This window comes from Notothenia coriiceps, unplaced genomic scaffold, assembly GCF_000735185.1.
Source record: "Notothenia coriiceps isolate Sejong01 unplaced genomic scaffold, NC01 NC01_scaffold00037250, whole genome shotgun sequence".
NCBI classification, from domain to species: domain Eukaryota; kingdom Metazoa; phylum Chordata; class Actinopteri; order Perciformes; family Nototheniidae; genus Notothenia; species Notothenia coriiceps.
Window position 1 is genome coordinate 15,884,736 of NW_011369951.1, and position 27,902 is coordinate 15,912,637.

Below are 27,902 nucleotides of genomic sequence, written 5' to 3' on the forward strand. Positions count from 1 at the left end.
CAGGAGATTGTGGTTCACATTGGAAGCACTCAGTTTGGATGAGGGATGGCAACTGGGTAGGGAAAGCATGGGGCACCACATGACGCCATTACATAGCAGTCATTTAGCTGGCTTGTAATTTTGTCAACCGAGTTTGATGCCGATCCTTGAATTTGCTTAACCAATAAGGCGTCGGCACATACAGTCTCATCAGTCAGACAGTTTTGTTGGCGTTTTTGTGTGCGTGAATGCTCCGGGTTATTCACACATGGGCTCAATTGAAAATGACTCAGACTCATCGAGCTCCAGTTAATCACAAGATAATTTCCGGGTTACAGAGATTTTTTCTCTTTTCCTTTTCCTATGGTTTGTTTCAAATGGAACCATGTTATTTTTACACTCTAAAAATGTTGTATGACAATCAAGACTAATCACTTGCTTTATTCTCTTTCTCTGCAGGTATGGCCTCACAAGTCTTGGTCTACCCACCACACAGTTATCAAACCCAGACAAGTGCCTTTAGCAGTGTGAAGAAACTTAAAATTGAGCCCAATAGCTGTGTTTACCATGAGAGGGCACACCCGTGGATTTATCTGAACGGCAGAACCTTTGGCATTGTGCACCCAACCAAACAAGCCCACTCGTTTGTGAACCGAGACTTGGCAGGGGGCGTGAAAGTGCGTGGACGACAAGAGTACCCGATACAGACGGTGGTGGTGCGTGGTGTCCAGAGACAACAACCTGGTAAAAGAGGAGGAGGGGGACAAGGCCCAGCTGGGGCCCGGCAGCGACAGGACGCAGGGGTTGTCCACTCGCAGGGCAAGGAGCAGCAGCAGCAGCAGCAGCAGATAGAAACAGCAAGTAGGGGCAGCAGTGGAGCAACAGGGGCAGGAGGAGGGGGAAGGGGAGAGGGCTGCAGTGGAGGACGTGAGGGAGGTGGAGAGGAGGAGGGTGACAGAGAAGAGAACTGTGGAGGTTTCAACTCAGCCGACAGCTCTCAGCGATGTGGGCTGAAACGTAAAAGTGAGGAGCTGGATAACCGAGGGAGCACCATGCAGATTGTGGAGGAACTGTCAATGTTGCCTGCCATGATGCAAACGACGAATGTGGGGAACGCAACCATGACTGCGCCTGCGGCCGTGGGGGCTGGAGGCGGCCCCTCCAAACATGGGGTAGGTGCAGCAGGAGGAGGGGACGGGGACTACCAGGTGGTGCAGCATGAAGTCCTCTGTTCCATGAAGAATACTTATGAAGTGCTGGATTTTTTGGGACGTGGCACGTTTGGCCAGGTTGTAAAGTGCTGGAAGAGGGGCACGGGGGAGGTGGTGGCGGTGAAGATCCTGAAGAACCACCCTTCATATGCACGGCAGGGTCAGATCGAAGTCGGAATCCTCGCTCGTCTCAGTGGGGAGAATGCGGACGAGCACAACCTGGTGCGGGCCTTTGAATGTTTCCAGCACCGCAGCCACACCTGCCTGGTGTTTGAGATGCTTGAGCAGAACCTGTACGATTTCCTGAAGCAGAACAAGTTCAGCCCGCTGCCCCTGAAAGTGATCAGACCTGTGCTACAGCAGGTAGCCACAGCTCTGAAAAAGCTAAAGAGCATGGGTCTGATTCATGCCGACCTCAAGCCGGAGAACATCATGCTGGTGGACCCAGTGAGGCAGCCCTACAGGGTGAAGGTGATAGACTTCGGCTCTGCCAGTCATGTGTCCAAGGCAGTGTGCTCCACGTACCTCCAGTCTCGGTACTATAGGTGAGTACAAAATGAACAGAGAGATTTTTTAAATCTTTTTTAAACAGAGAAACTTAGAGTTGATATTCAAATGTCAGGCTCTGTTGGTGTCCAGAACGCCATGGTCGGGTTAAAAATGTCCTTCCTCTAGCAAAACAAGGAAATGTCTCCCAAACTGCACAACATCCTGTCTATTTAAGAGCGACATACCACAGACTTTGAGAAAATGTGACCCTGCAGAGTTCACTAGCAGACTCCCTGTTAATGTTCACAATGCCTCGGAAAGAAAGCTTTGTTTAGCATTTCTTTAAGACTATAAGAAAAAAAAAACGAGTTGAATTGACTTTGTGGACAATTGTGGTATTATTTACCCTCAGGGCTAAACCTGAGGAGTGAAAGGGAATCACAGAGATTATGTGATGATAGAAAAATAATAGATATACCAATATGTGAAGAATGTTAATACATCTACAGTTAAATTAAGTCAAAAAAGAGAGAGATAAATTAAAGAATGTTATTACAAACTTAAGTATGCTGTTACAGGGTATGACAGGGCAGTAGATACAGTCCCTTATGTTTATGTTAGGAGGAGGTCTGTGTTTCTGCTCTTGGATGTGCACTAGGAAAATGGGCAGGACAAATTACCTTTGGCTTTATGTTATAAGTGCTTTTGGCTTGATTAGAAAAGCAGGCCTGAAATGGTTTCAACTGTTAGGTAAGTTGTTTTACGTTTCCTACTTTGCATACAGACTCTAAAATGAGAATGTATAAACTCAAGCAAATTGTCACAAATAGTCTCATCAGATAATATCCAGTAATTTGCATGAGTTTCTGTGCAGAGTTTGACATAGTTCCTCTTAGCTGCTAGGAGTGGCACTGGCACCACTAATGGTTGGTCAATGATTTAAATTCAGACTTTGGAAGCTGGTGTACACTTTCACTAGCGTTCATTAGAAGAAGAAGTAATAGTGATTGAATCATTACACCTTCCTTGGACCTTTTCTAATGCACACGGAATGAACTGGGACATTAATCGCCCAGAGTTAGAACTGTGCTCTCGCACAGCTGTGAGGATGCAGTGAAAATGCAAAGTTTGTTACATTAAATCCATTGAAAAGGTGCATATTCAACCACATACCCCCCCCCCCTCTACACCAGCTGTATTTCATTATTCCATCTTACATAACAAGTATGCTACCTTTTTAACCAACGCACCTGTTTACACTGGCCCTGAAATGTCTCACGCTTCAATTGCACACGTCTATAGAATCTATTTGCCTCTGTTTGCACATTTGCACATGCAACTAGATTATAAACTGTGATCTCTGACATTTTAGAAATAGAATGTAAACATGTTATATATGTTCATTATTTGCATTACTGTCGGGGGTATACCACAACATACACCTGTATTTGCTCGGGGCAGCCATATGTAATGCTAAATATCTGAGAGCTCCACAGTTGGTGCAATAGGAATTGGTATACCATGTTTAAAATGAATATTAAAAAACTTACAAATGGAGAACAAAATAACTTTTAAATAATGTTTAAGGTTTCATCCAAGTAAAATAAGTATTGTATAATTATTGTTTGGAAATCGTCCAAAAACAAATCCAATGTTAAACAATAATTAAACAGTAATAATAAACATATGTCAATGTTTCAGTGGGGGGGGGGTTGTGCTAGTGAAGCAAGCTCATGAACTTTTTGCCGGAGCCCCGCAGCAGGGTTACTGCGGGGCGCATGAAGCAGACCCTTCACGCGATAACGGAGCAAACAGGTAAAGTAGGGGCCGTTGTCCACTAGTTAATCGATTACGGATGGCGTCGTGCTCGCGGACGGATACCATTTTTAAAAACCTAAATGGTTCATGAAATATACTTTGGCGGACCGCCCAAGCAAAGTCTATTTGTGGGAAACCCTGTATGTTATGACATGTTTTTTTAAGGTTTGTAACAAGATAGAGAAGCGAGCTTAAGTTAACTGCACTGCAGTAAAAAAGACATGGTTTGATTCCCACTGGTGGCATATTGTAGGTCAGGCAACATCTACCATTATTGGCAACCAGCCCTATTCTCTTTCTACCATGATAGCATCCTATAATAGGTAAGATGTTGACTAGGCAGCTGCTTGATGCTGTGGAGTGATTTCATGATCAATTTGCTCATCCACTCTCACAAAGTCCTTGTACCACGTTTTGCCCCATGGCAAGCGCCTCACCCTCAAGTCGGTATCTAATTTCAATGAGTTGTGATCTCGTAGTCAAGTGAAAGACAACTTTACATAACTTCAGATCTTACTAAATCAACAGATGTTTGTAAAGAGAAATATATTATTTGAGTGTTAATGATGATGTAAAGCACTTTGAATTGGCTCTGTGTCTGAAAATGTGCTATATAAATAAACGTACCTTACCTCTAGGTTTAGACATTTAATGAACTTCGCCAATGTAAGACTCAACGCATTGCAGATCAAAAGCCTTAAGGAATCCATATGGAAACAGTCAAAACTTAGTCGATACCGAACTGCAGTTTGCTAACCATATCTTGACCTTAAAACATTCTGTCCCTGTTCTCAGCTAAATAAATCAGGAATGTCTCCTGGGGCCTCATTTATAAATGGTGTGTACGCTCAAAAGATGGCGTTCGCCAGTTTCTAAGCAATGTTTGCGATTTATAAAACGCACATGCTGCAGTGGAGACGCTGCCCACAGCTGATCGACAGCTGGAACACAAACCACCAAATAAAAATAAAAACATTAATTGACTCCACTCCGCAGGGATCCCCCTTTCTTACAGTTTCTCATCATGGGGGGGGGTCTCCTGTCCCCGGCCCAAACACACTGACACACTGCCTGAAGAAGGTTATGTGTATTTTGTCATTAACTTTTTTCGGACCACTTATTTATTTATTTTGGTGACGATCCGACCTCCTGAGCTACTCTGGTTCAAACTGCATCCACCAAACAAACAATGTGATTTGTCTCCACCTTACGCCGGTGCGTAGTGTTTTATAAATCGGAAAATGTCTGCGTATTTATTTAGGTAAGCAACCTTCCAACGTGAATCCTACGCAAGGCTTTATAAATGAGGCCCCTGGTCACAGTTTCTTACAGATTGACACGGTATGGCAAGAATATCTTGAGATATACTCAGATGGTGAGATTAAGGCAATTTGGTGGTACAGATTGTGCGTTTTTGTGTCTTGGTTTCAGAGGCTCAGAAGAAGTGAGGATTTATGAGCCACGTTCAGGTTAGTCTTAGCTGTTTTCAGTGAAAGGCATTTACATGCATTTGAATAATTCTCACTGCCTTCACACTGAGCCAGCGAAGCAGTTTGTTCTGCAGGGAATGAAAATACTGTCCGTGAAAATTCATGTAAATAGATGATTTGATGTCTGTCTCTATTCACATTACCATAGCTTTCCACACTGACCAAAGGGAGAAAACAATGTTTTTACCTATTTCTCTGCTTTTAGTTTTATGGTGTCAGTTGAAAAATACTTGTAAGTGAAACCTTAATTTTGCATTCTCTTTTCATCATTCTTGTGAATATTTTAGGAAGATACTCAAAATAGAACTGCACTTTGCTGTACATTTGCAGGGGAGGAAGTGAAAAGTGCAGCTGCTTCAACTGCGTTAGTCAGTTCTGTCAACTTTGGTGACCAGCACTTCTTTCACAGATGTTGCATAGTGATGTATTTTGATTCACAGATGGGAAGATGGTTTGATAAACAAGTGATTCATGTGGCAACATCTTTTTGCCAAAAATAAAAAACAAGAAGCCTTCCATATTATACCCATCTCTTCATCCTCATGTGGTCGGGGTATGCAGCGTTTACATCAGCATTTGTTTATACCAAAGCAAATGAATATAGAAAATATGGTTTCACCAGTCTTGTTATACAACAATACTGGTCATAGGTTTGAACAAAGCGGTAGTTTCATTCTATTCTTTATGCACTTTAGTATGTATTTATATATTTGAATATTTTCCATGTATTTCTCATTTGAGTCTCTTTTTAGGACACAGTTGTTCAAAACAAAACACTCACAGTTGGAAATTGCTTTGTAAAAATGTGTTTGCATTTTGTACCCCCTCACAGAAAGGAGTATGCTAAGCATACTGTGAGCGAACAGCGTTGCTGAGGCTAGAGTGAAGGGTTGCCTGAAATAGCTCCTGGGATGCCGGCCAGTGGGCTTTGACTTCTATAGATGGTGAAGCACATAGGCAGCCAGAATGAAATAGGGACAGCTTGAAATACTAGAGAGCTCTCACTTACTCACTCAAGGTCAACCATATCTAACGTCAGCTGTTTTGATTTTCACATGTCCATTTGTGTTGTGTTTTGAAATGTGCCCAGCAATAAATATTAGTTGTCCATTAATCTAAAGTGGCTGGTGGATACCTTAAATCTATCACCCACTCAAAGCAACACGTTTGACAGCTACATCTGCCGCTTCCACAATTTACAAGCATTTGGCCAGATGCAGCTCGTAATTTGCAATCCTGATTTGAACAGTCAGCTAAGTTTTTATTGTATTGGATATTTAATGAGGTTTCGACATACATATTAAACAAAAATAATTACAAACGATAGGCAAATAATCTTGGCAGATTTAGATCCGAATTTGCAGTAGCGTTCATTAAAACCTTTCTCCCCCATGCAACAATTCGGCATAGACTTAATGGAAAGATCTACTACGGATTGCCCATGTTGGACAGGTACCTCTATGAAATTATTTGCCATAGGGGATTTACTTTTCAAGGAAAAGTAAATCTGGCATTATTACAGAATGAGCCAGTTATACCCCAGACAGTCATTATACATATTTTTGTGTGTGGGGGACCTTGTTTGAACTATACTTCTGTGGGTTAGTGGGTAATGAGTGTTTCTAAGTATTTATATGGACTAAGTAGCTTGCCAAAGTAGCTTGCAATGTGTTATTTAGCAAGACTATAAATTATGCATCAAGGTTAGTTGCTATGTTTCGCCACATTGTGTGTTTTATTTACAAGATGTGATCCTTTAGTTTTCAGTTTACTTTGATACTGTCTCAGATCCGTATTCCTAATAGTAGATCTGTGACTAAACCAACTCCCTAAAGGCTTACAAGAATAACTCAAACTCGTGCTAACAGGCTAAAGGCTTGTTCCAACTAAACGGCTTCAAATTACGTTGCTGTACTTTTGCCGACGGTCACATTGGTTTAATAAATTGCTATAAACAACATGAACTGTTACCGCTTCTAAGAAATCCTTTTAGTGAGCACTTGATGCTATTCTTTGCCAGTTTGTGTTCCTGGAATGGAAGCACCAGAAAGCCTTGTCCTTGTTGGCGTTTCACAAATGAATAGCGTTGAGGTGTAATGTCCATTGAGTTCTTGTTGGACTTCACCTTGAAAATTGCATCCTTCATGACTAAGGCCATTCAGTTGGCAACATAAAGCATAGATATGTGATGTCAAAGCTGTGGACTGCTGATACCATAGTCCTTTAGCCATGGATTCTGGTAAATGATATGCCTCTATAAGTAGATTAATAAACGGTAGGTTGTCGGCCTGCTTTGTTTTTATATCTTTGGAATCGTTTGGAACTGCTACCTTTTTTAATAATTTAAAAGACATTGGTCAAGGAATTTCAGTATAGGTGTATAGGCTAGAAAGAAGACATGTTTTAATCGCTTTTTAAAAATGGCTCCGTTTTATTATTCAATCGCACTCGCGCAAAGTTTCTTGTTCTCCAGAGGCAGCTGCATTCAAAGAACGTTTACAGCAAAACCCTAAAGAAAAGGCTCAGTCGATCTGAACTGGAAATGTTTTTATTTCTTTCACACTTGCTCTACGACAGTACATTGACTGGTTAACATCTGTAAAACATGTCTAAAGCCTTGTATCCTTAATCTAAGGTCCGGGGAGATCAGAGTGCAAGTGCTACCTACGTCTTTGCTACACTGCATCTGTGTTCCACTGAATAATACAGAGTGCCCTGGCAGTGGGTGGAATTACAGTTCCTGGAAGAGTCGTGCGGTAAAGCTCCATTCTTCCATCATGGAGTCACCATAAATGTGTGTTCGTGGCTGAGCCCGAATGGTTTATAAATTTGAACAAGCTTACTTAAAGGCCTACGTGAGAATGCAACAAGTATAGTGCTGTAGTATATGTGTGTGTATTCGTTCCAAACATTCGCAACGGCACAGAGGTCACAGTGAAGTGCACAAAGCCGCACACAGAATACACGTCATCTAAATCGATGCATGTTATGCAAAGCCAAAGTTCAAAAGCATTAGTTCTTCCCGGAACCCTTTAACTGTACACTATTAACAACATATGCCGAGTTTAGCACAGGCAGATGGTCATGTGACTCAATCACAATATGGCAGGCACAAATGAAACACCACAGCTGGAAGACCGGGAACTTACAAAGGCAAGGAAGAGAGAGTTTCTTTAAGAAAAGAGTGTCAGTGGTGCTGGGCAGATGTGAAGGAAACACATCCAACATGCTCTTGCACATTCCACAGCATCGTCCAGATGTGCCGATCACTGGCATACATTTGGTTCATAAATGTTTAAAAATAACCATTGGGTAACTAATGACAACAAAATGTTGTAGCGTAAGAGATTCTTAGCCATTGTCTGTTCTGAATGAGTTTGTTCAGAGTTGTGAGCGTAGTACAGGCATGATGGGAATGTTCTTTTTTTTCTTGTTATGAAAATTGCATACTTAATATTACCTCTGCTCCCTGCCAGAGGATTTTGTCCGTCTTTGACACTGCTGCCCTGTCAAATGAATAAAAGCTTTTGTGAGCTGGTAGGATGCCACTTTACACTCGGATCCTCCCTGTGAGGATCTATTTTTGGAGTGTAAGATAATGGGCATGAATAAGAAATAGACATGGGGGTAATTTCTCTGTTCTGCCATGGCCCTTCTAGCAAGTATAAGACATGTTTCTCAGCTTCTTTGTTTTCTATTTTTCAGGCATAAAGAAATATAATAATTGAACAGAAGAAAAAAACAGACTGACACTTTGGGAAATATGCTTGTTTCAGTAAATCTGTGAAGTATGGAGAAATGCAATGTATTCTTATGTAAGCCTATTTCTGTTGTTCAATGGCGAGCAAAAACACAATAACTATGCAGAACTAAATAGAAATAGGTTTTACAAATATTAAAGGCGCTAAACATCTATGTGCCAAGATTTAAAATATTAAGGATCGAGGACTCTGCTCATTTCCAATGTTAACTTTTCTGGACCTCTTGGTGAAATATTTAGTACACCTGTACACTGTGTGTTTTGGAATCTCGCCTTGCATCATGTTTGTGTAACGAAACATTGCCTTGTGCCTCAGCCTCTTTGTATATGAGCGACAGAGAAACTAAATGGGAAGAAAAGAAGAGATGGATGGATGAAGGGGAAGCAGCTGTTTGAGGTGAAGGAGCAAACAGTTGAACTTGTTGACCGGGGGAAACAATTTATTCCATTGGCCTGAGCCTATCCACAAAGGAGCAGTCAAACATGGGGGAAGCTTCAGGCTGGGAGGAAAAAAAATAGCTTCAGAAGACTGTACCATTGCTTTGGACTGTTTGGGTTTTATTTTGCGATTGTTGCTAGAACTCACACCTGCAGTGTGGGCGGGTCACAGTTGGCACAGTGGTGTGCCCATGCGGGGCCTGCTGTTACTGCTGCACTCAGCATTGTGCATTAGGGTTTGTTTGTGATGGTTTCCATTAAAGACAAGCCAATGCAGAGTTTGTTATTTTCACTAAGGCCTTGTTCTGTAATGACCTCACCAAAACCAAATGTTACATATATCGCACCACGTCACTCTTAATCTGTTCAATCAAATCTATTTATCCGATTATATTAACTATGTTCAATTTAATGAGCCTATTTTAAAACTGTGTGCAATAGGCCTACGGTGGTAGAAAGGCTGAAACTTTTAAAAGTGAGCCGTGAAGCATGGAATGTTTTGAAAATTGCGTCCTAGAAAGCTCTTTGAAGATGTGTCTTTTTCCTCTCTGCTGCCTCTGGACGTGTTTTGCACAGATAACACACGAGGCTCTATGGAAGCCTTTGAACACCCTGATATTGTAGACAACTCTTGTTTCACTCAGTCATTCATTTCAAACCTTTGAACAGTGAAGCAGTATCAGTCAATAGACCTTTTTGTCTTGTGGCTGAGAAAAATGTGCATAGACGGATAGAGTTGCGGCACAATATAGCATTAGAAACCAATGCGCATTAAACCGATGGTAGTTGTATTGAAATTGTGTGTGAAATAACAAAATTGATAAGAACGGTAGCATATTCGCTGTGTGAATATCCTCCGTGAGCCCAAAAGCACTTTGCATAATCTCCGGTGGAATTGGACCAAGAAATAAACAAAGAGCTTAACATAGGTGACTCCTGAATGATCTATTATTTCCTCGTCCCCCTTTTGTGCTTTCCTTGCAATGGGACTGTTTTAGATTTAGATTTCTTTGACTTCCAAAGTGTGTACTGGCTTTATTATTTTAGTTGATTTATTTCTTCCAGGTAGTTAGATTTTGTAAACAGCCCAGGGCAATCTTAAAAATGTTGTCACATCGATAAGAATGATGTATCCCTGTCAAGACATTAATACTGCATTTTCATAGTAACTATTGTTTTCACAAGACCCAATTACAGGTTTATTTGGAATTCTAGATATAGAGAAGGGTTGTAAATTAAAGCAGACTATTGAGCCTTGTATAAAAGCTCTGATTCAGCACGACTTGATTTGAAAAGTTGAAAAAGAGTGGTTGATGGATCCATGCACTGGCTGTTGCTGTCCATGCACTGGCTGTTGCTATTGCACTACTCTCAGGTTTTGGTTACAGATTAGACACCAGCAACTAGACCAATCCAGTGAAGGCTTGTTGTGCTTTAACAGCCATACTGTATATCCCTGTATCAGCCTTGTGTCTTGATGATTATAATGGCGTGTTTATATGTAGCCTCGCTCTCCTCACTCCTCCAGGGAAAACCTGTTCCTTATAAATAGGACATGGCTGTGAGGCTGAAATGGTTGGCATAACTGCCCGGTTGGTTTTCTGCTGCTATGTTGTCTACTGCACCAGCTGTTGCGTTCATTTGTTTGAACCGTGTGAAACTTATTTTAGCTGGTCTTAAATTTGCTGTTGCTATCCATATGTCCTGAACCATTCAGTCCCATATGGCTCCAAAGACGTCATAGAGTAGTTGTTGGATATGGATTTAACATATGTGCCATATGACAGCTTGGGACTTCCTTAGTTGGTATGTTAGGGAAGAAATAGCAATCGTTGAACTTTGATCTAATTGTATTGAAATCTTATCCTCAACGTACTTTCGATTTTTTTAATCCTCTGGATTCTTTACATGTTGTTAAATAGCTGGAGGAGGGTAAACCTTGTGACAAATATATGCAGAACGGAAGTGAAATGATATCTGTCAGTCACTCAAGTTTCTTTCTAATTATATTTTAGTTATTCTGAGCAATGGGAACATCTATGGGCAATAGAGCTGAGGCATAATTATTACTGAAATACTAATTTAAACATGATCTCAACATATATGTTTTGATACAATTATCTTGATGTTGTAATATCCATAAGCCCTGGGATGGGGAAAATGTACTATGTCTCAACCTACTGTATGTCGCTCATCATTTTAGCCTAGTCACGGCAGTGTTATTTTCCCCGCATTACCTGATATGCTCGTACTGGTCTGAGACCTAATAACTTAATGTGTCTTATTGATTTGAATGAGCTTAGAGGCCACCCCTGAACATACACGTGTCAGAAAAAACGGTTCACGCTACATCATGCCGTCTGCACTGTCACTGTTTACAGGCTTTGTGCTGTGTCCTAAACAACATGTTCTTGACAGTAGTCAGCACGCATTACCTGTATTAGTGCTGACATGCCTGCGTCACCACTAGCATCCCTGTGAGAGAGTATTAAAGTGCTATTATGGAGCTTAACAGTAACACAAGCCAGCACGTAGGCAAAGACCCAGTGACTGTTACTTATTTCGCATCAACCTAGAGCAAATCCAGCAGACCATCTAAGCTGTGATCCTGTCCAGCTGACCTGCTAACCCACTGACTCAGCCTGCTGACGCCTGCAAGCCAACACTCACCAACAAAGCTGCCTTGAAAGACTTCAGCCGATAAAGACAACAAGCAATACATGTGTCAGTAGTGAAACTGAGAATACAATTTCATTAATGCATATATTGATTGTATAGTTTATGAGAACACCAAAATGCATTACATGTGAAAATACAACAACAGCAAAACTAAATATAAAGAATAGCCCAAACCGAAGTAATTAATTTAATTTATTTTTCAGAGAAAATGTTGTTTTTAGTGAGCGGTTGGTTCTTGAATTTGTTTTGATGTTTGTATATAATGCTCAAAAACATGATTTGAGCCTCTTTGTGTGAAATGTCTGTACAAAATAAACCATTCTCTCCACGTTTGAGTGATGCAAATCACCCTAGCCATTTGCATATTTGTCTCATTTCTTGCCCTGTGTACTAATATTGGCCTTTTATTTATTTTCAAATAACCTGTATATAATTGTCACATCAGACTAACAGTTGTGTGTTTTGTCTGTTCCACAGGGCTCCAGAGATTATTTTGGGATTGCCGTTTAGTGAAGCCATAGACATGTGGTCCCTCGGCTGTGTGGTAGCTGAACTTTTTCTGGGCTGGCCCCTTTACCCCGGGGCCCTGGAGTACGACCAGGTAAACTACCATCTCACCATCTCTCACATTTGACCTGCCGTTGGCTCTTATTTTATCACTTTTTGGGGAGTTATTAATCCCCTAGAATGCTGCCTGCTATCCTCCATTTTCTGTTCTGTTTTCAGTTTATCCCAGCACCTCCTGCTTATAGATCCAGTGTCTATGAGTCAGTCTTTCCTCTGTACCATTTGCACTTGGAAACTGGTTTTCTCTGCCACAGCGGGCCTTGCCTCCATTTATAGGTTTTACACTTTCCTAAGCCTTTTCTCCAATAGGTCAGCCCCCCATCCTTACACGGCCCAAGTATCGTTACACCCTCTGTTTCCACCAACCACATATTTTCCTGGTCTCTTCTCTGACCTTCTTTTCTTTTTTCTTTTGCCTCCTTCTTTTCATTAAACCCTACTTTTCCCAATCAAGACTCCCACACAGGAATGGCTTCAGTGTGTTTGTTTCTGTGTTTGCATTCAATCCAGCTTGTTATTGCAGACTTGCCTTCAGGGTACTGATTCAGACATGGCTCCCAACGTGGGAGTTTGCAGGATGACCACTTTAGTCTAAATCCCCCAAAAGACCTGCCTTGAACGATTTAGTTTAGAAGAGAAGCTAACACTGCCTTAAAAAGGCAGAGATGGGGACTCAGCAGCTAAGTTTATGACAGATGGCTCGAAGCTAAAACAAGAATGCGACATTGTCACAGGGTGTACAGCTGGAAAAATCTGTTATTTGAATCTGTGAGATCTACGCCTAATACGATATTAAGGGCGCTGAAGAGATTTTCTGTATGAGCAAGAAAGGGACAGGAAGAAGAGTGAACTTGAGGGTTAGGGAAAGAAACACTTTTTAGCCTAACTACCCCACAGAAGGAAGAACAGTGATGGACTGTTTGAATGAAGAAAGAGACATGTGACTTACAGTAACAAATTATTGCAGTATTTACGGCTTCCCTTCTGACGTACATACCCTGAGGATTGCATCTGCTGGCATCTGTGACAGTGAGCAGAAAGGCATATCATTGTGACTGATGGTATGTCTATTAGGAGCTGCTGTCTGCCCCTCCCTCCACCCAAGCAGAGACCTGACAGTGTCTTCCCAGGACTAGACTGATCTGGGCTTATGTTGAGCTGCTCTCCACCGCCGGAGCCCGATCTACTCAAAGCCTTCCAGCACCGCCTGGGTCAGGTCCTGCTGTGTCCCATGCAGCACTCTAGATTACAGCAATCTGCCCCGCTGCACACTGCAGTCACACCAAAGTATTTTTATGGCCAGGCATCATTTTTCACTCTTCCCAGGACTGAGACAGGAGAGATAACTCAACACTACCGAAAAAGATTTGACTTGAGCGCTGCATCACCACTCTGAATATGATGGATCTGTTTTTGCAGCAGCCAAAAACAGACTTTGCATGTCGCAAAGTTTCATATTTTCGTCTTGGGGGAGCCTCCTCTATTTTGTAAGGGACTGCTTTGAGCAGATGGTTGTTAGACTGATCAGATAAGGATATCATCCTACTGTACTTTAAATGGGGAACTGAATTATAATACACTGTAAAACACAAGTGGTGGATTGTGGTGCAGGGCATTAGTCATCTAAAGGGAAAGGTAGTTAGTCGCATTACATTTCAGCTCGCTGTATCGTGCACCGCTCATGTTACTGTCTATTGTTGCCTGCTGATTAAAATGCCTGCAGTGGGTCTTAGGCTCTGGATGTTCTCTGGGATGACTGAACTCAAAACCCTTGCCCATTTTAGCAGAATGGTCGTGTAGTAAAGTCTCAAGCACATCCTGGAGAGGCCTTGTTTTTACCCCTGTGCCTCTAAGAAATAGAAAACACAGGGTTCTCAAGTTGATCATGGACATTTGTAAAAAAGCAGTCTGTTCAGGAGCATAGGTCTAATAAAAAACATGAAGTTCTTATTTTGATGTTTTCTGGATGCCATACTAAAGCAAAGTACATGCACATATAGATGAAGTAAGATCACTACCAGTTGTTGTTTTTAAAGCCTTTTATAGAAATAGTATAGCGTGAAGAACAAAAACTCATACTTCCACAAATCCTCACATTAAATCACAGCTCTATCGGTGGCAACACTTGATGTCAAATGATGTAGGATCACTCTCAAAGGTGCAGTGATTAAGCCGAAGCAAACCACATCCCCTTTCTGTTCAAACCTTTTTTTCGTGTTCACGATTAACAAGAAATAGATGCTCCAATTGAACTTGATATAAGGACATCTTTGATTTTCTAGGATCCAAACCAGAAGGTTTTGCTATCTTACTTCCTAGCTTCAAACTATTTTAGAGTGCTTCTGCAATCATTAGTTGACTCCCACAAGTAAAGCCAGAGTTGTCATGAGTTTAAAAGGTTGAGGACAGAAATATTCCTAAACTGGCACTCCATGTGCTTTCATTCTGATATAAATATATTACCGATATTCAAAATAGAAGCTTGTAAATTTTTAGCGCCTAAAATAAATAACCAACAGCTCGGCAGCTGCCTGCTGGGGTGAGGTGCCATCCAGGGGCCACAGGGTGATCTGGCTGGAGCGGAGAGTTGCTGCCACCCCCCCCTCTCCCCCTTTTCTTCTTCTTATCTTTCTGCAGGGGGTCTTGTTCCATACCACACAGCATACTGTATTTATAACTCCTGCTCCTCCTCTTCCCGTCCTTACCTCATCACCCAGTCACACCATCTTTTGCTAGAGCACGAGGCTTCTCACTCCTTTGAAGTGACGAACCTCGCGACTCAGCCAGTGTCTTATGAGTGTCTATGATTAGCCCAAGGTGCTGTAGTCTTGGCTATGACTTCATTACCCATATTGTTGTTTTTAAACCTTTCTTCAGGCCCTCTTTACACTCACTTTTTCTTGCTATCTCAAGCACAGTACAAGTAGTGTAACCATTGGGTTCAGTGCACACTATGGCAGACCAAAGTTCTGCACGCCTCCTCTTTTTCCTCTTTTCTCCGGGGCTTGGCCTAGCTTGCAACTTGGGCGATCTGTTAGAATAAGCCGATGTAGGCAGAGTCAGTGGAAGCTAAAGGGATTTGGGATAGTGGGGGTTGAAAGTCTCTCGTAAGAATGTCCCTGTTTGTTAGTGGGTGCAAACTACTATAATCTAAATGTGGAAGAGATTCATTGTGCATCAGGGAAGGTATGGTGCATTATCCTAAGCTGAGATGTACTTTAATTTATTGCAGTGACGGAGCAATATCATTGAAATGCATATTTTATAGAGTGTATGGTTATCTCAACTGCCATCAAATAAATGCTGCCCGGCCTTCCTGTCTGCTCTGCAGCAGGCCTGGGCTCGCTGGATAGTTGTTTTGTGGACCAGTGATCTCACTGGTTTGTGAGATCTCTGCAGTGACTCGCCTTCCAGGAAAAATAAGGGTTTTCCCATCACAAGAATGTTCCACCCACACACACTGGCTGTGTTGTTTTCTTGTGTCTGTTTCTGTTTATGTGACGTTCCCGAACCACAGCACAGCTACATTATGGACATGAAAGGAGGGTATTTTAGGCAGGGTACTTTCAGGGTAAGGTTTTTTGGAGTTGTCAGTTATCAAAAGTGAATGTGAAAGACAAAACATTTGAGAAAGATTTTTGGTTGATGTAACCTAATCAGTATGTTTTGGAAAATGACTAAATGAAAGCACAAATGTCCCCAAAAGGGAGAAGTGGACAGTGACGCAATGTGTTTTATGATACTTGGAGCTGTTAGTGTGGCTTGAGTTAAGCCAGGGGCTGTCTACCATCCTATTCAAATCTCTAAGCAGATGAGATAACATTCATCATGCATTGCTTGATCATTAACTCATCTATATCCAACGGACATAGACTTGTCCCACCCACCTAAACAGAGTGATTGCAGGATTTGCACCTTGGCAACAGACTTATAAAAGCCAAATGCTCAAGCATCACATTTGCCTGGAGGAGCAACTTGAAGAATAACACACGATGAGCTTCCAACTGAAACATTCTTACCGTCTGTTTTTCACTTTTTAAATGTGAGTTTTGTCATGGAACTCACACATAGAAACGTATTTATTCATTTTTTGCAGGCAGCAGGGTGGGAACTTTATATAAGTTTAAAGGTGGGGTAGGTAAGTTTGAGAAACCGGCTCGAGATACACTTTTTGTTAAATTCCATGGAATGCTCTTAACATCCCGATAGCAATGAATATCTGAAGTGCTTTGACAAAAAAAAACATCAGTGGAAGCCGTAGTACTGTAAAAAGCACGACCAATCATTTTAGCCGGCCCGACTAAAGTAACTGGATGGCCTACCTGCCTGTCAGCCTTCCATCTGTGCACAAACTTATCTCATGCCCTCATTGGTCATGTGCGCGTTCGTGTGTGTTGGAGGAGGGGCTCTGTAAGGAAGTGGTAGATTTGTTCCGGCTGTGTATTTTCAAATTCTAGCGCACTCGAGCTGGTTTCTCCAAAATTGCCTACCCCACCTTTAAGTAAAGGTGTGAGGAATAATTTGTTTGCCTTTCTTCTAAATTGGTGATTTTCAAAGGGAAAGGGTTAGCTAGATCTCCTTCATGATCCTCTCTGTTCTCCCCATGCCTGGCTCTTGCTTTCTAAGCAACGCTGAATCTCTAATGGTTGTTGTCCTTTGCACATGGGTGTGATTGACGTCAGCCGGGCTTCTCACTGCTCTCCTCTCATAGACCTGCGTGTCACACTCTCGTCCCACCGCATCTGACTGACAAGCATCATTACGCAGCCAAGCATTTGGCAATGAGACTGAAGGAACCTTATCATCAAGGTTTACATGAAAACACCATGACACCTGACAGAGATAAACACAAGCTGCACTCTCACTTGGGTCGAACCATTGGTCAGGAACATGCCATCTTCAAGGTCTCAGCAGCTGTCCCCATTATGTACATGTCCACTGTAACTTTAACTCTGAGGGATTTGATAGTATGACGTCAGTATCCATTACCTTGTAAATGATCAGAACATAAAAGAGTGTGTTAGTATTAAGTTCTCGGGTGACGTTTTGGTTTCAGAGAGTGGGGGATGATAAATCGACAAACAGTGAAAAAACCCACCTTTATGTAATAATGTTCATAATTTAATATACATAGTATTGGAATGCTTTTTTGATTCCTCATGAAAATATATTTTATTTCAGCTATGAGATGTATTTATTCCTTTTTGTTTATATCTTTGTTTCCATTGCTTTTCTCCCTATGTCAAACAGATGCGCTACATTTCGCAGACACAAGGTTTGCCAGGGGAACATTTACTGAATGTGGGGACAAAGACATCACGGTTCTTTTGCAGAGAGTCTGACTCCACCTATGCGGCACGGAGACTCAAGGTGAGGATTATTTACACCCTTGCAGCATATGCCTTTGTAGCTTGTTGCCACTTATTGAAAACAACTAACCTCTACCCTTGTTTTGTTTCACTAAAAGCTGATTGTAAAAAATCATAGGTTGGCTTACTGTCAACAGATATGTTCTTGCTCCCCTATGGGTAAACAAAGAATGTAGTTCCCAATAAAGAAGCAATCGTAGCTTCGTGAAAAAACATGCGCAGTGTGACATATCGTTAAAATGCAATGCAGTCTTTAAGTCACATTGCTTCACATACTTTGAAACAAATCAAAGGGTTCTACAATACTGTATTTTGGGAGCACAACTTACATTACAGTTTTTTAGCCACATAAAATATAAAATCCTGACTCAGCATGTCAACTGCTTTGCTATATTTAGTTTTTGCCGCCCCACTAAACATGTTCTTTTTCTGTAGTCAACAGATGAGCATGAGACGGAGACGGGAATGAAATCAAAGGAGGCCAGGAAGTACATCTTCAGCTGTTTGGATGACATAGCGCATGTATGTTCAGCTGCTATCACCACAATGTACCTAACAGAACTTCAGAGGAAGTTCAACATCAATTGCTGAGAGAATACCGGAGTGTTTACCAGAGGAAGTACACCCACAGCTGGATGAACACAATACACCATATTATCACTGGGAAATTAAAGATTACCTCTAAGCTCAACTTCCCTTCTGATAAATGCTAAACCCAAATGTAGAATGAATGTTCAGGTTTCACTTACTAGTCTCTGTAAAAAGACAGCACATGGAAATTCCCCAGTTGACCAACAATGCTCGTTTAGGTCGAGGAGATTCTTGAGAATTCATGTTCATGACAAATTGTTTGTCATTCTGAAACATGGGTTTCATATCAAAACGATCACTGATACATCATACACAGAGTGCCATTTTACATTTGACCTTACCTCTTTTTCTTTGAGTACGTTACTCCGTTTCAGAACAGTGATTCTAGCCAACAGTTTTAACAGTAAAATGTGTTCCAGGTGAACTTGGTGATGAATCTGGAAGGTAGTGACTTGTTGGTGGAGAAGGCAGACCGTAGGGAGTTTGTGGGCCTGCTGAAGAAGATGTTGTTGATCGATGCCGAAGAGAGGATCTCCCCCGCTGAGGCTCTCAGCCACCCCTTTGTGACAATGCAACACCTGCTCGACTTTCCCCATAGCAACCAGTAAGTCCAATAAGCCTCAGATTTTGGGACATGGTGTCATTTTGACCTTCCTACCTAACTCGCAGTCCCTCTCTGTCTTTCTGTAGTGTGAAGTCATGTTTCCACGTCATGGATGTTTGCTGGACTCGCCCCAGTGCATATGAGGCGGTCAACAGAAATAAAGTTCCTTTCATCAGACCTCTGACCACAACCGCTGCTGCCTCTGTCAACCACCCATTCAGCAATATTCACACTCAAGTAAGTCCAGGATGTTGTTTGATTACAATCTGCCGTTTGATTTGATGTGTGTTGGCGGTGTTATTACACTTACTACAGGGAATAAAAGCATTACATATATTACACTGATTATACCTGATATATATAGACAGATGGTGTGGGTCACTGACGACATGCAATGTGTTGTTCTGTTCATCTGCTCCTGTGAAGACTGAACATGTAGACAATGTCCTCGTCTTTATTGCTTGCGTGTATGCCGACTCACCCATCTTATTGCGTCCTAGCAGTGCTGTCATGGCAACAAAATCACGTCATGTTTCTGAGGTCATGGCAACGGTGCAAATCACTGTTGTTGCTGATGGAAAAACAGGAGCTGACCCTCTTTAGCATTGCATCTCAATAATGTAAAACGATTCCTATTGAAGATGATACTTGGAAAGATGACCAATTGTGACAGAATAATGGTCACTGCATGTGTTTCATCAGTACAGACATACGGATACTATTAGACAGCTCCTTCATTCCTAGAATCAAAAGCTGAGGAAAAAAAAACTGTTCTAATTCTTTTCACAATTAAAGTGTTCGGCGATAATGTTTCCATGGAGCAGTAAATGTTTCCTCTTATCTTCTTCAAGAGAATTCAACGAGAAATGTGGAAGCTTTTTTAGTATTATCCTGTGAAAGGCTGCTTTGTGTTTACTATCATGTGTATGGGGGTTGGGCTACATGCAGGAGCTGTAGGCCTACTTCTCGTTATTCAATAAATGTGATTATAGCCAGGCACAAGAGCAGTGAGGCAGAGGCACATGCTTAACTGTTCTTTGTTCAGCCCTCAGGCCTGTCTCAGAGTATATTCAACATTTCCTAGCGACCTTTTAGTTATCAACCTTTAAAATAAAATCTAACCTTGTGATCCTGGATAAAGTGGTTAATCTGTTTATGAGCGGGCTCATACACAAATCTATCCAATCATATGCAATATTTACAGATAAAGAGCTGTGTTTTAATGAGATGAAAGTATTGATCTAGATTTGATGGAATCCTTAAAGCATAGTGACTCCATTTTACCATGGAGTTAAGCAAATGGGTCCTGGATGCCTTTTTTTTTTTTTACTTCCTCTGTACTATATCTGCCATGTGTTGGAGGTGACAATGTTAAACTACCATAGGTTTGCCAAGTAAGCCACTTTTAACCCGAAAAGCCAGGGTTATACCTAAAGTTGACTGACCAACCCATGAAGCTCTCTCAGTAGGAGACAGACCCTTGGGCTCCTCTGTCAGGCTGAGATGCAGGTCACACTTGGTAGATATGTCACCACCTACTGGCTCTTTGATGCTATTGTTGATCGTTGTAATACCCAAGAAAGCATCCCAGTCATATAACATTTGTCTTTTTTAGGGATTAGCCCCATCAGCCACGTCAATAATGCACCCTGGGATACCACTGCAGACCGGGAATGGTCAGTTTGGATGCAATGATTCATTTCAGCAGGCTCTGATTCTATGTCCCCCAACCATACAAGGTAGGCGGTTTATATCTTTAGTTCACACTTGGTTGTTATTATCTGTGGTGGTTAGACTACATTTCCTTTCCATTGTTCCTGCAGGTATCCCCACCAACACAGCTAAACCATCAGGCTACTCTGTTCGAATGGAGGCTTCTGTGCCTCCATTCAGTCAAGCACCCCCCATCCAGCCCATACAAATCAGACCTGGAGTCATCACACAGGTAAGGGGGTAGCGAGGATGGAATAGTGGTAAAGGAGCTCAAATAACATAGCCAAAGAGGAAGGAACAGCATGGCTTTGTTAAGTGTAGATAATGTAGTTACAAAGTAGTTACATTCATTATTTATCATTTAAAGTTAATTATGAATGATCCACAAACACGGTGCCTTTTTAATGTACTTGATATTAATGCTTTGCTCCGTTTAACTTCAACAGGCCTGGCCCAGCCGTGCACAGCAGATCTTGCTGCCCACTTGGCAGCAGGTGACATCAGTGCCCCCCCCACCAACCACTTTGGCATCCGACTCTGTGGCGGGCTCACAAAGACTGGGTGACTGGGGGTGAGCAATATTTTTGTCTGTAACTTCGTTTACATCACAATATCATTTTTTTGCACTATCCATATTCCTCCCTCTATATGTTCTAATATGTCATATGATCTAAAGCAATATGCTTTAGAGTTTCGCTACCTCTAGTTTCTATATGCAGCTTTGGGAATGGCAGTACTGCTCTGAGACAGCACGTCTGCTCCCCTGAATATTAATGATCAATGAGTCATACATGTCCTTTGGGACCATTGAATGAGATCATTTCATTGGTAATGGGGCTAAAGGCTTTTGCAATTTTCTGTTTCCTTAATGCAGGAAAGTGCGTCCCCATGGTAACCATTACAGCTCCATGATTGCACACCCTCAGCCATTCTTAACCAACCAAATGACCATGTCCACCCACCACCACCAGCCAATCAACATAGGCATTGCACATGTGGTGTGGCCACAGCCAGCTGCCAACAAGAGAGCCAAGCCCTGTGTGAACAGGTACAACATGTGAGTTTTGCAAAAAAACACACATTCATTCGCTTAAAAGGGTTACTTCCTCTCTTAAATTGGCTTGTTGTTTTAACAGGGGCAGCAACTACTCCCAAAACACGAACGTCCAAAATGTAGCATGCCAGTCCCCAAAGATGGCCGATACAGCAAAGAATGCGCAGCAGGTAGAAGCGAGGTGCCCGGCGGAAGGGCGCACTGCTGAAGAGGAGCAAAGGACCGACAGGCGGGCGGGGGGGAACTTCTGTAAAGTGGAGCCAGACTGTGAGGAGCTCTCAGTTTCGCAGGAGCAGCGGCAGGCCATGGTGATCTCTGACCTCGCCAGCCCGACTGTTAGTGTCATCAGTATCAGCAGCGACGACGAAGAGAGCGCACAAAGACACTCGATGGGGGAGTGAGTACTGACCATCATGTTACTTCTTACAATATTTCTAATTTAGCTTCTGAAATGTTGTATTATTATTGTGTCTGTCTGCACACAGGTGTAAGGGTAGTGCAGACTGTGAGGCGTGTCAGAGCACCGTCAGTATGGAGAGAGTGTGTTCCCTCAGCAGTCCTGACAGCACGCTCAGCACCAGCTCCTCCGCCTCAGCCCAGTCCAGCACCTCCCCCTGCAAACACCCAAACAGGTACGGTCAACGCAACTCATTCAAACAAACACATGTTTTTACTGGTTCTACATTAATGGCTGCACTCCTACAAACGACATGTCACTAACCTCCCTTGTGATTGGTTGCCTTGTTGCAGTATGTCCGATGACGAACAGGAGAGTGGTTGTGACACGGTGGACAGCTCGCCCACATCAGACGCCTCTGGCCATAGCAACAGTCCCTTCACACAGCGACGCTTCATCGCCGACAGCAACCAGAACTGCGAGCCCCGTGTGGCGTGCATCGCCCCGGTGACAGAGCCCAGCAAGCCAGCAGTTCGTACTGTTGTGGTGCCTCCAATGAGAGTGCAGAACAACAATAACTACTACCCTGCTGTCAGTGAGACATACGGCAACACAGGTACAACTGGATATATGATGGATCCATAACACAACTTCACTCACTATGATCCTTATTTAAGTCTGACTTAGCCCTGTCATGATAACTACCTTTTTTGGTAGTAAGTAATTGCAATACACAATATTTTTGTAATTTTAAGACAATTTTATGCCACTGATATAAGAGATTATAATATAATAGAATTGTAATACCGCTTAAAAAGCTGTGAACCCTTAGTTCTTACATTTGAAAAAAATATAAACAAATTCAAAAAAGATTAAGCTTAAATAAAATAAAAAATGTACTCTGTTAAAAAAAAATGCATCGATCATTTCAAAAACAATCACGGTCACGGCTTTATATCGTTTAATAAGGAATCGTATTCAAGACTTTCTATTCTGACATGGAGCTGCCTAAAAATGTACATTAGGTTTCAGGCCTACATACGGAAACGTGTGTTTTTCTTAAAGTAAAAACGTCTGGAAGTGACTCCCTGGCCAGTGTGTTAGACCCAGGTTATCTCTACACCAAAATGATCACATCGGTATAGCAGGTGACTGGACACCTTTTCAGATGCACACTCAGGACTTCGGTCTGATGGTGTTATCCCCTTACAAGACATGGAAGTGCATGAGCAGGTCATGCCAGCTGTCAGTCATCACTGCTGCTGTCTGCTCCACAGGTCACATGGCCTGGGATTACGTTGTCTTTGTAGGCCGCAGAGGTTCTCACAGGTGATTATGGGCGACCTGCCCTGAAGTATGGGCTTTAAACTCTGGAGTGCATATTTGTTTGCTGTCATCACTCCTTACTCTGGCTCCAGACTGTTTCTGAGTGCCCCTGTATCTGTGTGGATGTGCACTTTTTAAAGATACATAACACATGCGTAATTGCCCCACAATGGTAAAGGCCCCGGATATAAATATCTGGAGCTTGGATGTCAAGCAGAGAACATGAAGACGTTTTCTGGCTGTCATGAATCAAATACATGTTTGAATGTTTCTTCCTGGTGTTAAAGTGGCGTTACGCATGCTATATGTAGGCTTTATTAACGGCTGTGGACACCCCTATATTCTCAGCAACTGAATACATTTTAAAGCCTGTTTATGGGTATTTTAAAGTTGATGGTTCAACTATAAATATTTGATAAAATCCTACAGAGTCAGATCACCTTTCCTTTCAAAGGAAACCCCCCCCCCCTCCAACCATGAATCTATTGCAACTAAAGCCCCACATAAAAGGGCACAGCTTGCTATTTTAGTGCTACCAGGTGTATTTATAGCTGATGGTCTGACCCCACTATAAGCTCTATGAACAAGCTTAGTTACCAACTCCTCCCAGATCCCCACAAACACATCTATTTATTATCACCTAGATGATATTCAGAGGACAGGTGCCACCATTTTTAAAGGTTTGGATGTGATCAAACACAGCTGGAATCAGTGATAAGCCTGCAAAGCCTCCTGCCACACACGTTGACTTTTCTGCAGTTGTAGTTGGATCAAACCCCTGGTTGCTTCTTTTCTGCCTTTTGCCTGCCCTTATTTACGCTGTGATATAAATAGTGGGACATCAAATTGTCTGAATTAACGCATGTCATCTCTTTCTCTGTACGTCCTTCTTCACATGACCTCCTGCCCTCAGTCTTAGAGTCGTCATGCCAGTCCAGAGGGCGAGGCCACCCTGGGCGCCAGCATCTCCACTCCACTCCCCTCCTCAACCGGCCGCAGAAGATCCCCCCTGCATTCCAGCCCCAGCAACAGCAGCCTATAGGCTTTGGGCAGGTCAGCATATGCACACACATACACATGCATAATACACAAAGGAACGTAAACCTATACTTTTCACATCTTAATAGATGAGGGTTGTCGGCTGTAGACCGACATTGGGAAAACCAAACGAGTAGAACAAACAGTATAAGCATCTGTATGGCCAAAAGATTTATTTTATTTTCATAAGAATAACTTTCTAATAAGTGGCAGAGGTAATGCTGTGGACAGGGTGTTCCAATAAACACAACTGCTAGTGGATGCTTGTGGAAAATACCTTTTTAATTCATTCAAGTCATTGTATTCTGCATCTACCCCTTTTTTCTGCAATGTAAAGAAGTTGGTAAACTGTACCTGCAATGCAATTACTTAAGTGCTTGTGACTACACTTTATACATTTAAGTGATAAAAGAGCACATTTTGAATTGCAAATATTTGCTCTTGATAGCGTAGCAGCGTCCGAGAGCACACTTAATGTCTAAGTGGAACTAGACTCATCTGCCACAGTAAATTTTGTTGAATAAGAAGGGTTTTTTCTTCGGGTCTCTAAAAATATATGATTTGAAAAACTGTACTTGTACTATAATGTGACCCCAAATAAATAAAGAATTAAAAAAAAGAATAAGAAGGGTTTGTGTTTAGGGGCTGAGGGCATTTTATTCTAATACTGCTTTATTTAATGCATTTCTAGTAAAACAACTAAATAGTAGAGCTCTGTAATGGTTTGAACAGTATGAGGATTGTTAACGACTGATAAAAGACGATATACAAATGTGGACAGACAGCAGCATCTAGTGGCTCTTAAAGAAAGGGAAACGAATGTAAGTGATAAAGATGGTGATACTGATCAGCCGGATGCTCTCTCCTTCAGGTGCAGCATTTCGGTTCCTGCCACCAGGAATGGAATGGCAACTTCGCCCACCGGAGACCACAGGCCTATATCCCCCCCACCATGCATGGGCACACATTCACCCTGTCCCACAGCAGCCCAAACCACAATACGGGGCCCCACCCCCACCTTGGGGGACACCCACACACCCAGCCCACCTTACTGTCTTACCCCCCGTCTGGCCCTCTGGTCACGGCTGCGCCCGTGGCCCACCTGCTGGCGTCCCCTGTAGCCTCCCGCCCCATCATGCAGCCCACCTACAGCATCTCCCACCCGGCAGGCATCGTGCATCAGGTCACTGTGGGCATCAACACCCGACTGCTGCCCTCCCCCACCTTGCACCCCCAGGGCCAATTCAAGCCTCTCTTCCCCCCGCACTCCTACATCGCCTCGCCCGCATACGCCAGTTTCCCCCTCAGTCCCACCAAAATCAACCAGTACCCCTACATGTGAGCGGGGCTGCCCAGGTACCCTTTATACCACCTGAGGGCTAGGGTTATCTTAAACAACATGGGTTTCATTTCCAAAACCATGGCACAACCACAAAGAGAGCAAGCTATTTTTTGAAACATGTAGACTTGGGTGTAATTGAACTTCGAGCTTTAAAAAAAGAAAAAAAAGGAAAAGAGTTCCAATGGTGGAGAGTGATTTGGGCAAAAATTAAGAAGGAAACAATGTATGAATGATCGAATGAAAGAATGAATGAGTAGTAAACTCACACTTAATGTGTTTTGCACATTTGATATATATCTTTGCATTGGATCTTCTACGAATACTCCTCAAAACAGGTAAAATAATTGGGGTGGTGTTAAATAGTTAGACTTTGCACCCCTGATCCCAGCTATTTTTCTATATTGCCTTCTTACGTGTGCAAGACACATCCATATTTGTAAAGCCATCCCAGTCTCTAGTTCTAGATCGACACAGATGCACACGTCGTCCACAGTGTATGTTGTACTGCGTTTGAAGTATTTGTACCTTTACGGTGTCTTTTGGTGTTAGCAATGTCAAGTAAATTAACCGATTTATATAGGGTTGTTCCTCACGCTGCATGTGGTCTTGCATGAGCAAAAATGTAAACGGAAAGAAGCATAAACGTTGCTCTTATTGTTTGTGTCACAAGACTCGCTGCATTGTATAACTGTCCCCAGCCATAGTGCCTTACATATTTGGGGTTTTTAATGTTACTACTTATATATGACTATATACATGATTATTAATGTACTGGACTGCAGCACTTGAAATTCCAATCAGTCGATGCATCCTATGTGTGAGTATATATATGCACACGTGTATATGTCCATGCATAGCCTGCATGGATGTGATGTATCGCGGATAGCGGTGCGTATCTTTTGGACTCGGTGTGTATCTCAGCGTGTAGTGAGTTACCTTTCTGTTCTTACAAGAAGAGCAGCATGCTTTGCTGTTGCGAATGCTTAACGTTTCATTAAAACCGTTTTTCTCTTCGTTCTCCCTTTTCCTCAAATGAACTAGTGTACAAAGTGCAAGTACTGAGTATTGCTTAATATTTGATAATCACTTTCTATTTAGTGAAACTATTATTACAAACAGTATTTGTACTGTTATTTGAAACTGCAATACAATCGAAATAGTCGTTGATTAGTTTTCTTTTTCGTCTTCGTATTTTCATTTTGAGTGTTTTCACTTTGGTTATTAGATGTTTAGAAGTGTGGTGGGCATGGCTTTGATTAGGTCAGGAAAAAATGCGAATGAATTCATGGTATGGAATTTTCTAAGCCTGAGCAAACCATGCAGTATTTGATATACACGCATATATGGACATATATTATAGAGCTAGACTATTTAGTACAGATGCTTGATAAGGTTTGAGTTAATTGTGTGCAATTTGCTCATTTATGCATGTGTGACAGTTAACTTTTCCCCTTTACATTATACCATTTGTTAATGGCTTGAGGCTTCTTGGTGTCGACTGCTTATTTTATACATTCCGTCAGGGAGGATATATACATATATATGATGGTAGCACCAGTCTATATATATAGATATATATATCTCTATATATATATATATATAGATATATATATGTAGATATGCTGTGTGTGCATTTTATCTGTTCATTTGACTAGTTATGTGTGTGTTTCTTTGTTGTCTTTTATTTTCAAATGAAGTTGCTTGTGCAGCACCAAAGACTGTAATTCACTTCCTGAGCAAGGTAGCTATTCTGTTTGCATAAACCTCAAATAAACTGTAGTCGTAGAATGGGGTTGAATTAAAACAAAAAAACAAAAAATTGTATTTAAAAAATCGGCAGAGGTTTTGTCTAGCTTTTTGGGCAATTAATAAGTCGTGTCATTTCTTTCTTGAATGTATCATAGATAAGCTGCTATATGATGATTGCCACTTCGATAGCTGTGAAATTAGGTGATTTCTCTGAGTTTAAACCTAGCGTTGCTATTTCTGTATAGGTCCCTAATTATCTGAAATAGAAGTGGTTTTGATTTTTGTGTT

General features: G+C 41.9%; 1 protein-coding gene across 4 annotated transcripts; it reads left to right on the forward strand.

The window, feature by feature from the left end:
* The first annotated feature begins 882 nt into the window (after positions 1-882).
* Positions 883-26,902, forward strand: hipk3b (homeodomain interacting protein kinase 3b). Of its 4 annotated transcripts, none has more exons than XM_010796488.1 (16): positions 883-1,735; positions 12,342-12,465; positions 17,682-17,801; positions 18,236-18,322; positions 18,811-18,995; positions 19,082-19,232; positions 20,611-20,734; positions 20,819-20,940; positions 21,155-21,279; positions 21,583-21,765; positions 21,845-22,159; positions 22,248-22,394; positions 22,513-22,775; positions 23,437-23,488; positions 24,399-24,538; positions 25,395-26,902. In XM_010796488.1, the coding sequence occupies exons 1-16, from the start codon at positions 1,032-1,034 to the stop codon at positions 25,904-25,906; spliced, it is 3,354 nt and encodes a 1,117-aa protein (XP_010794790.1). In that variant the 5' UTR covers positions 883-1,031; the 3' UTR covers positions 25,907-26,902. The 4 variants fall into 4 exon arrangements, with proteins under 4 accessions (XP_010794790.1, XP_010794791.1, XP_010794793.1 ...); XM_010796489.1 differs by having other exon boundaries at positions 21,583-21,756; XM_010796491.1 differs by lacking the exon at positions 23,437-23,488 and having other exon boundaries at positions 21,583-21,756; positions 25,395-26,023.
* Positions 26,903-27,902: the final 1,000 nt, after the last annotated feature.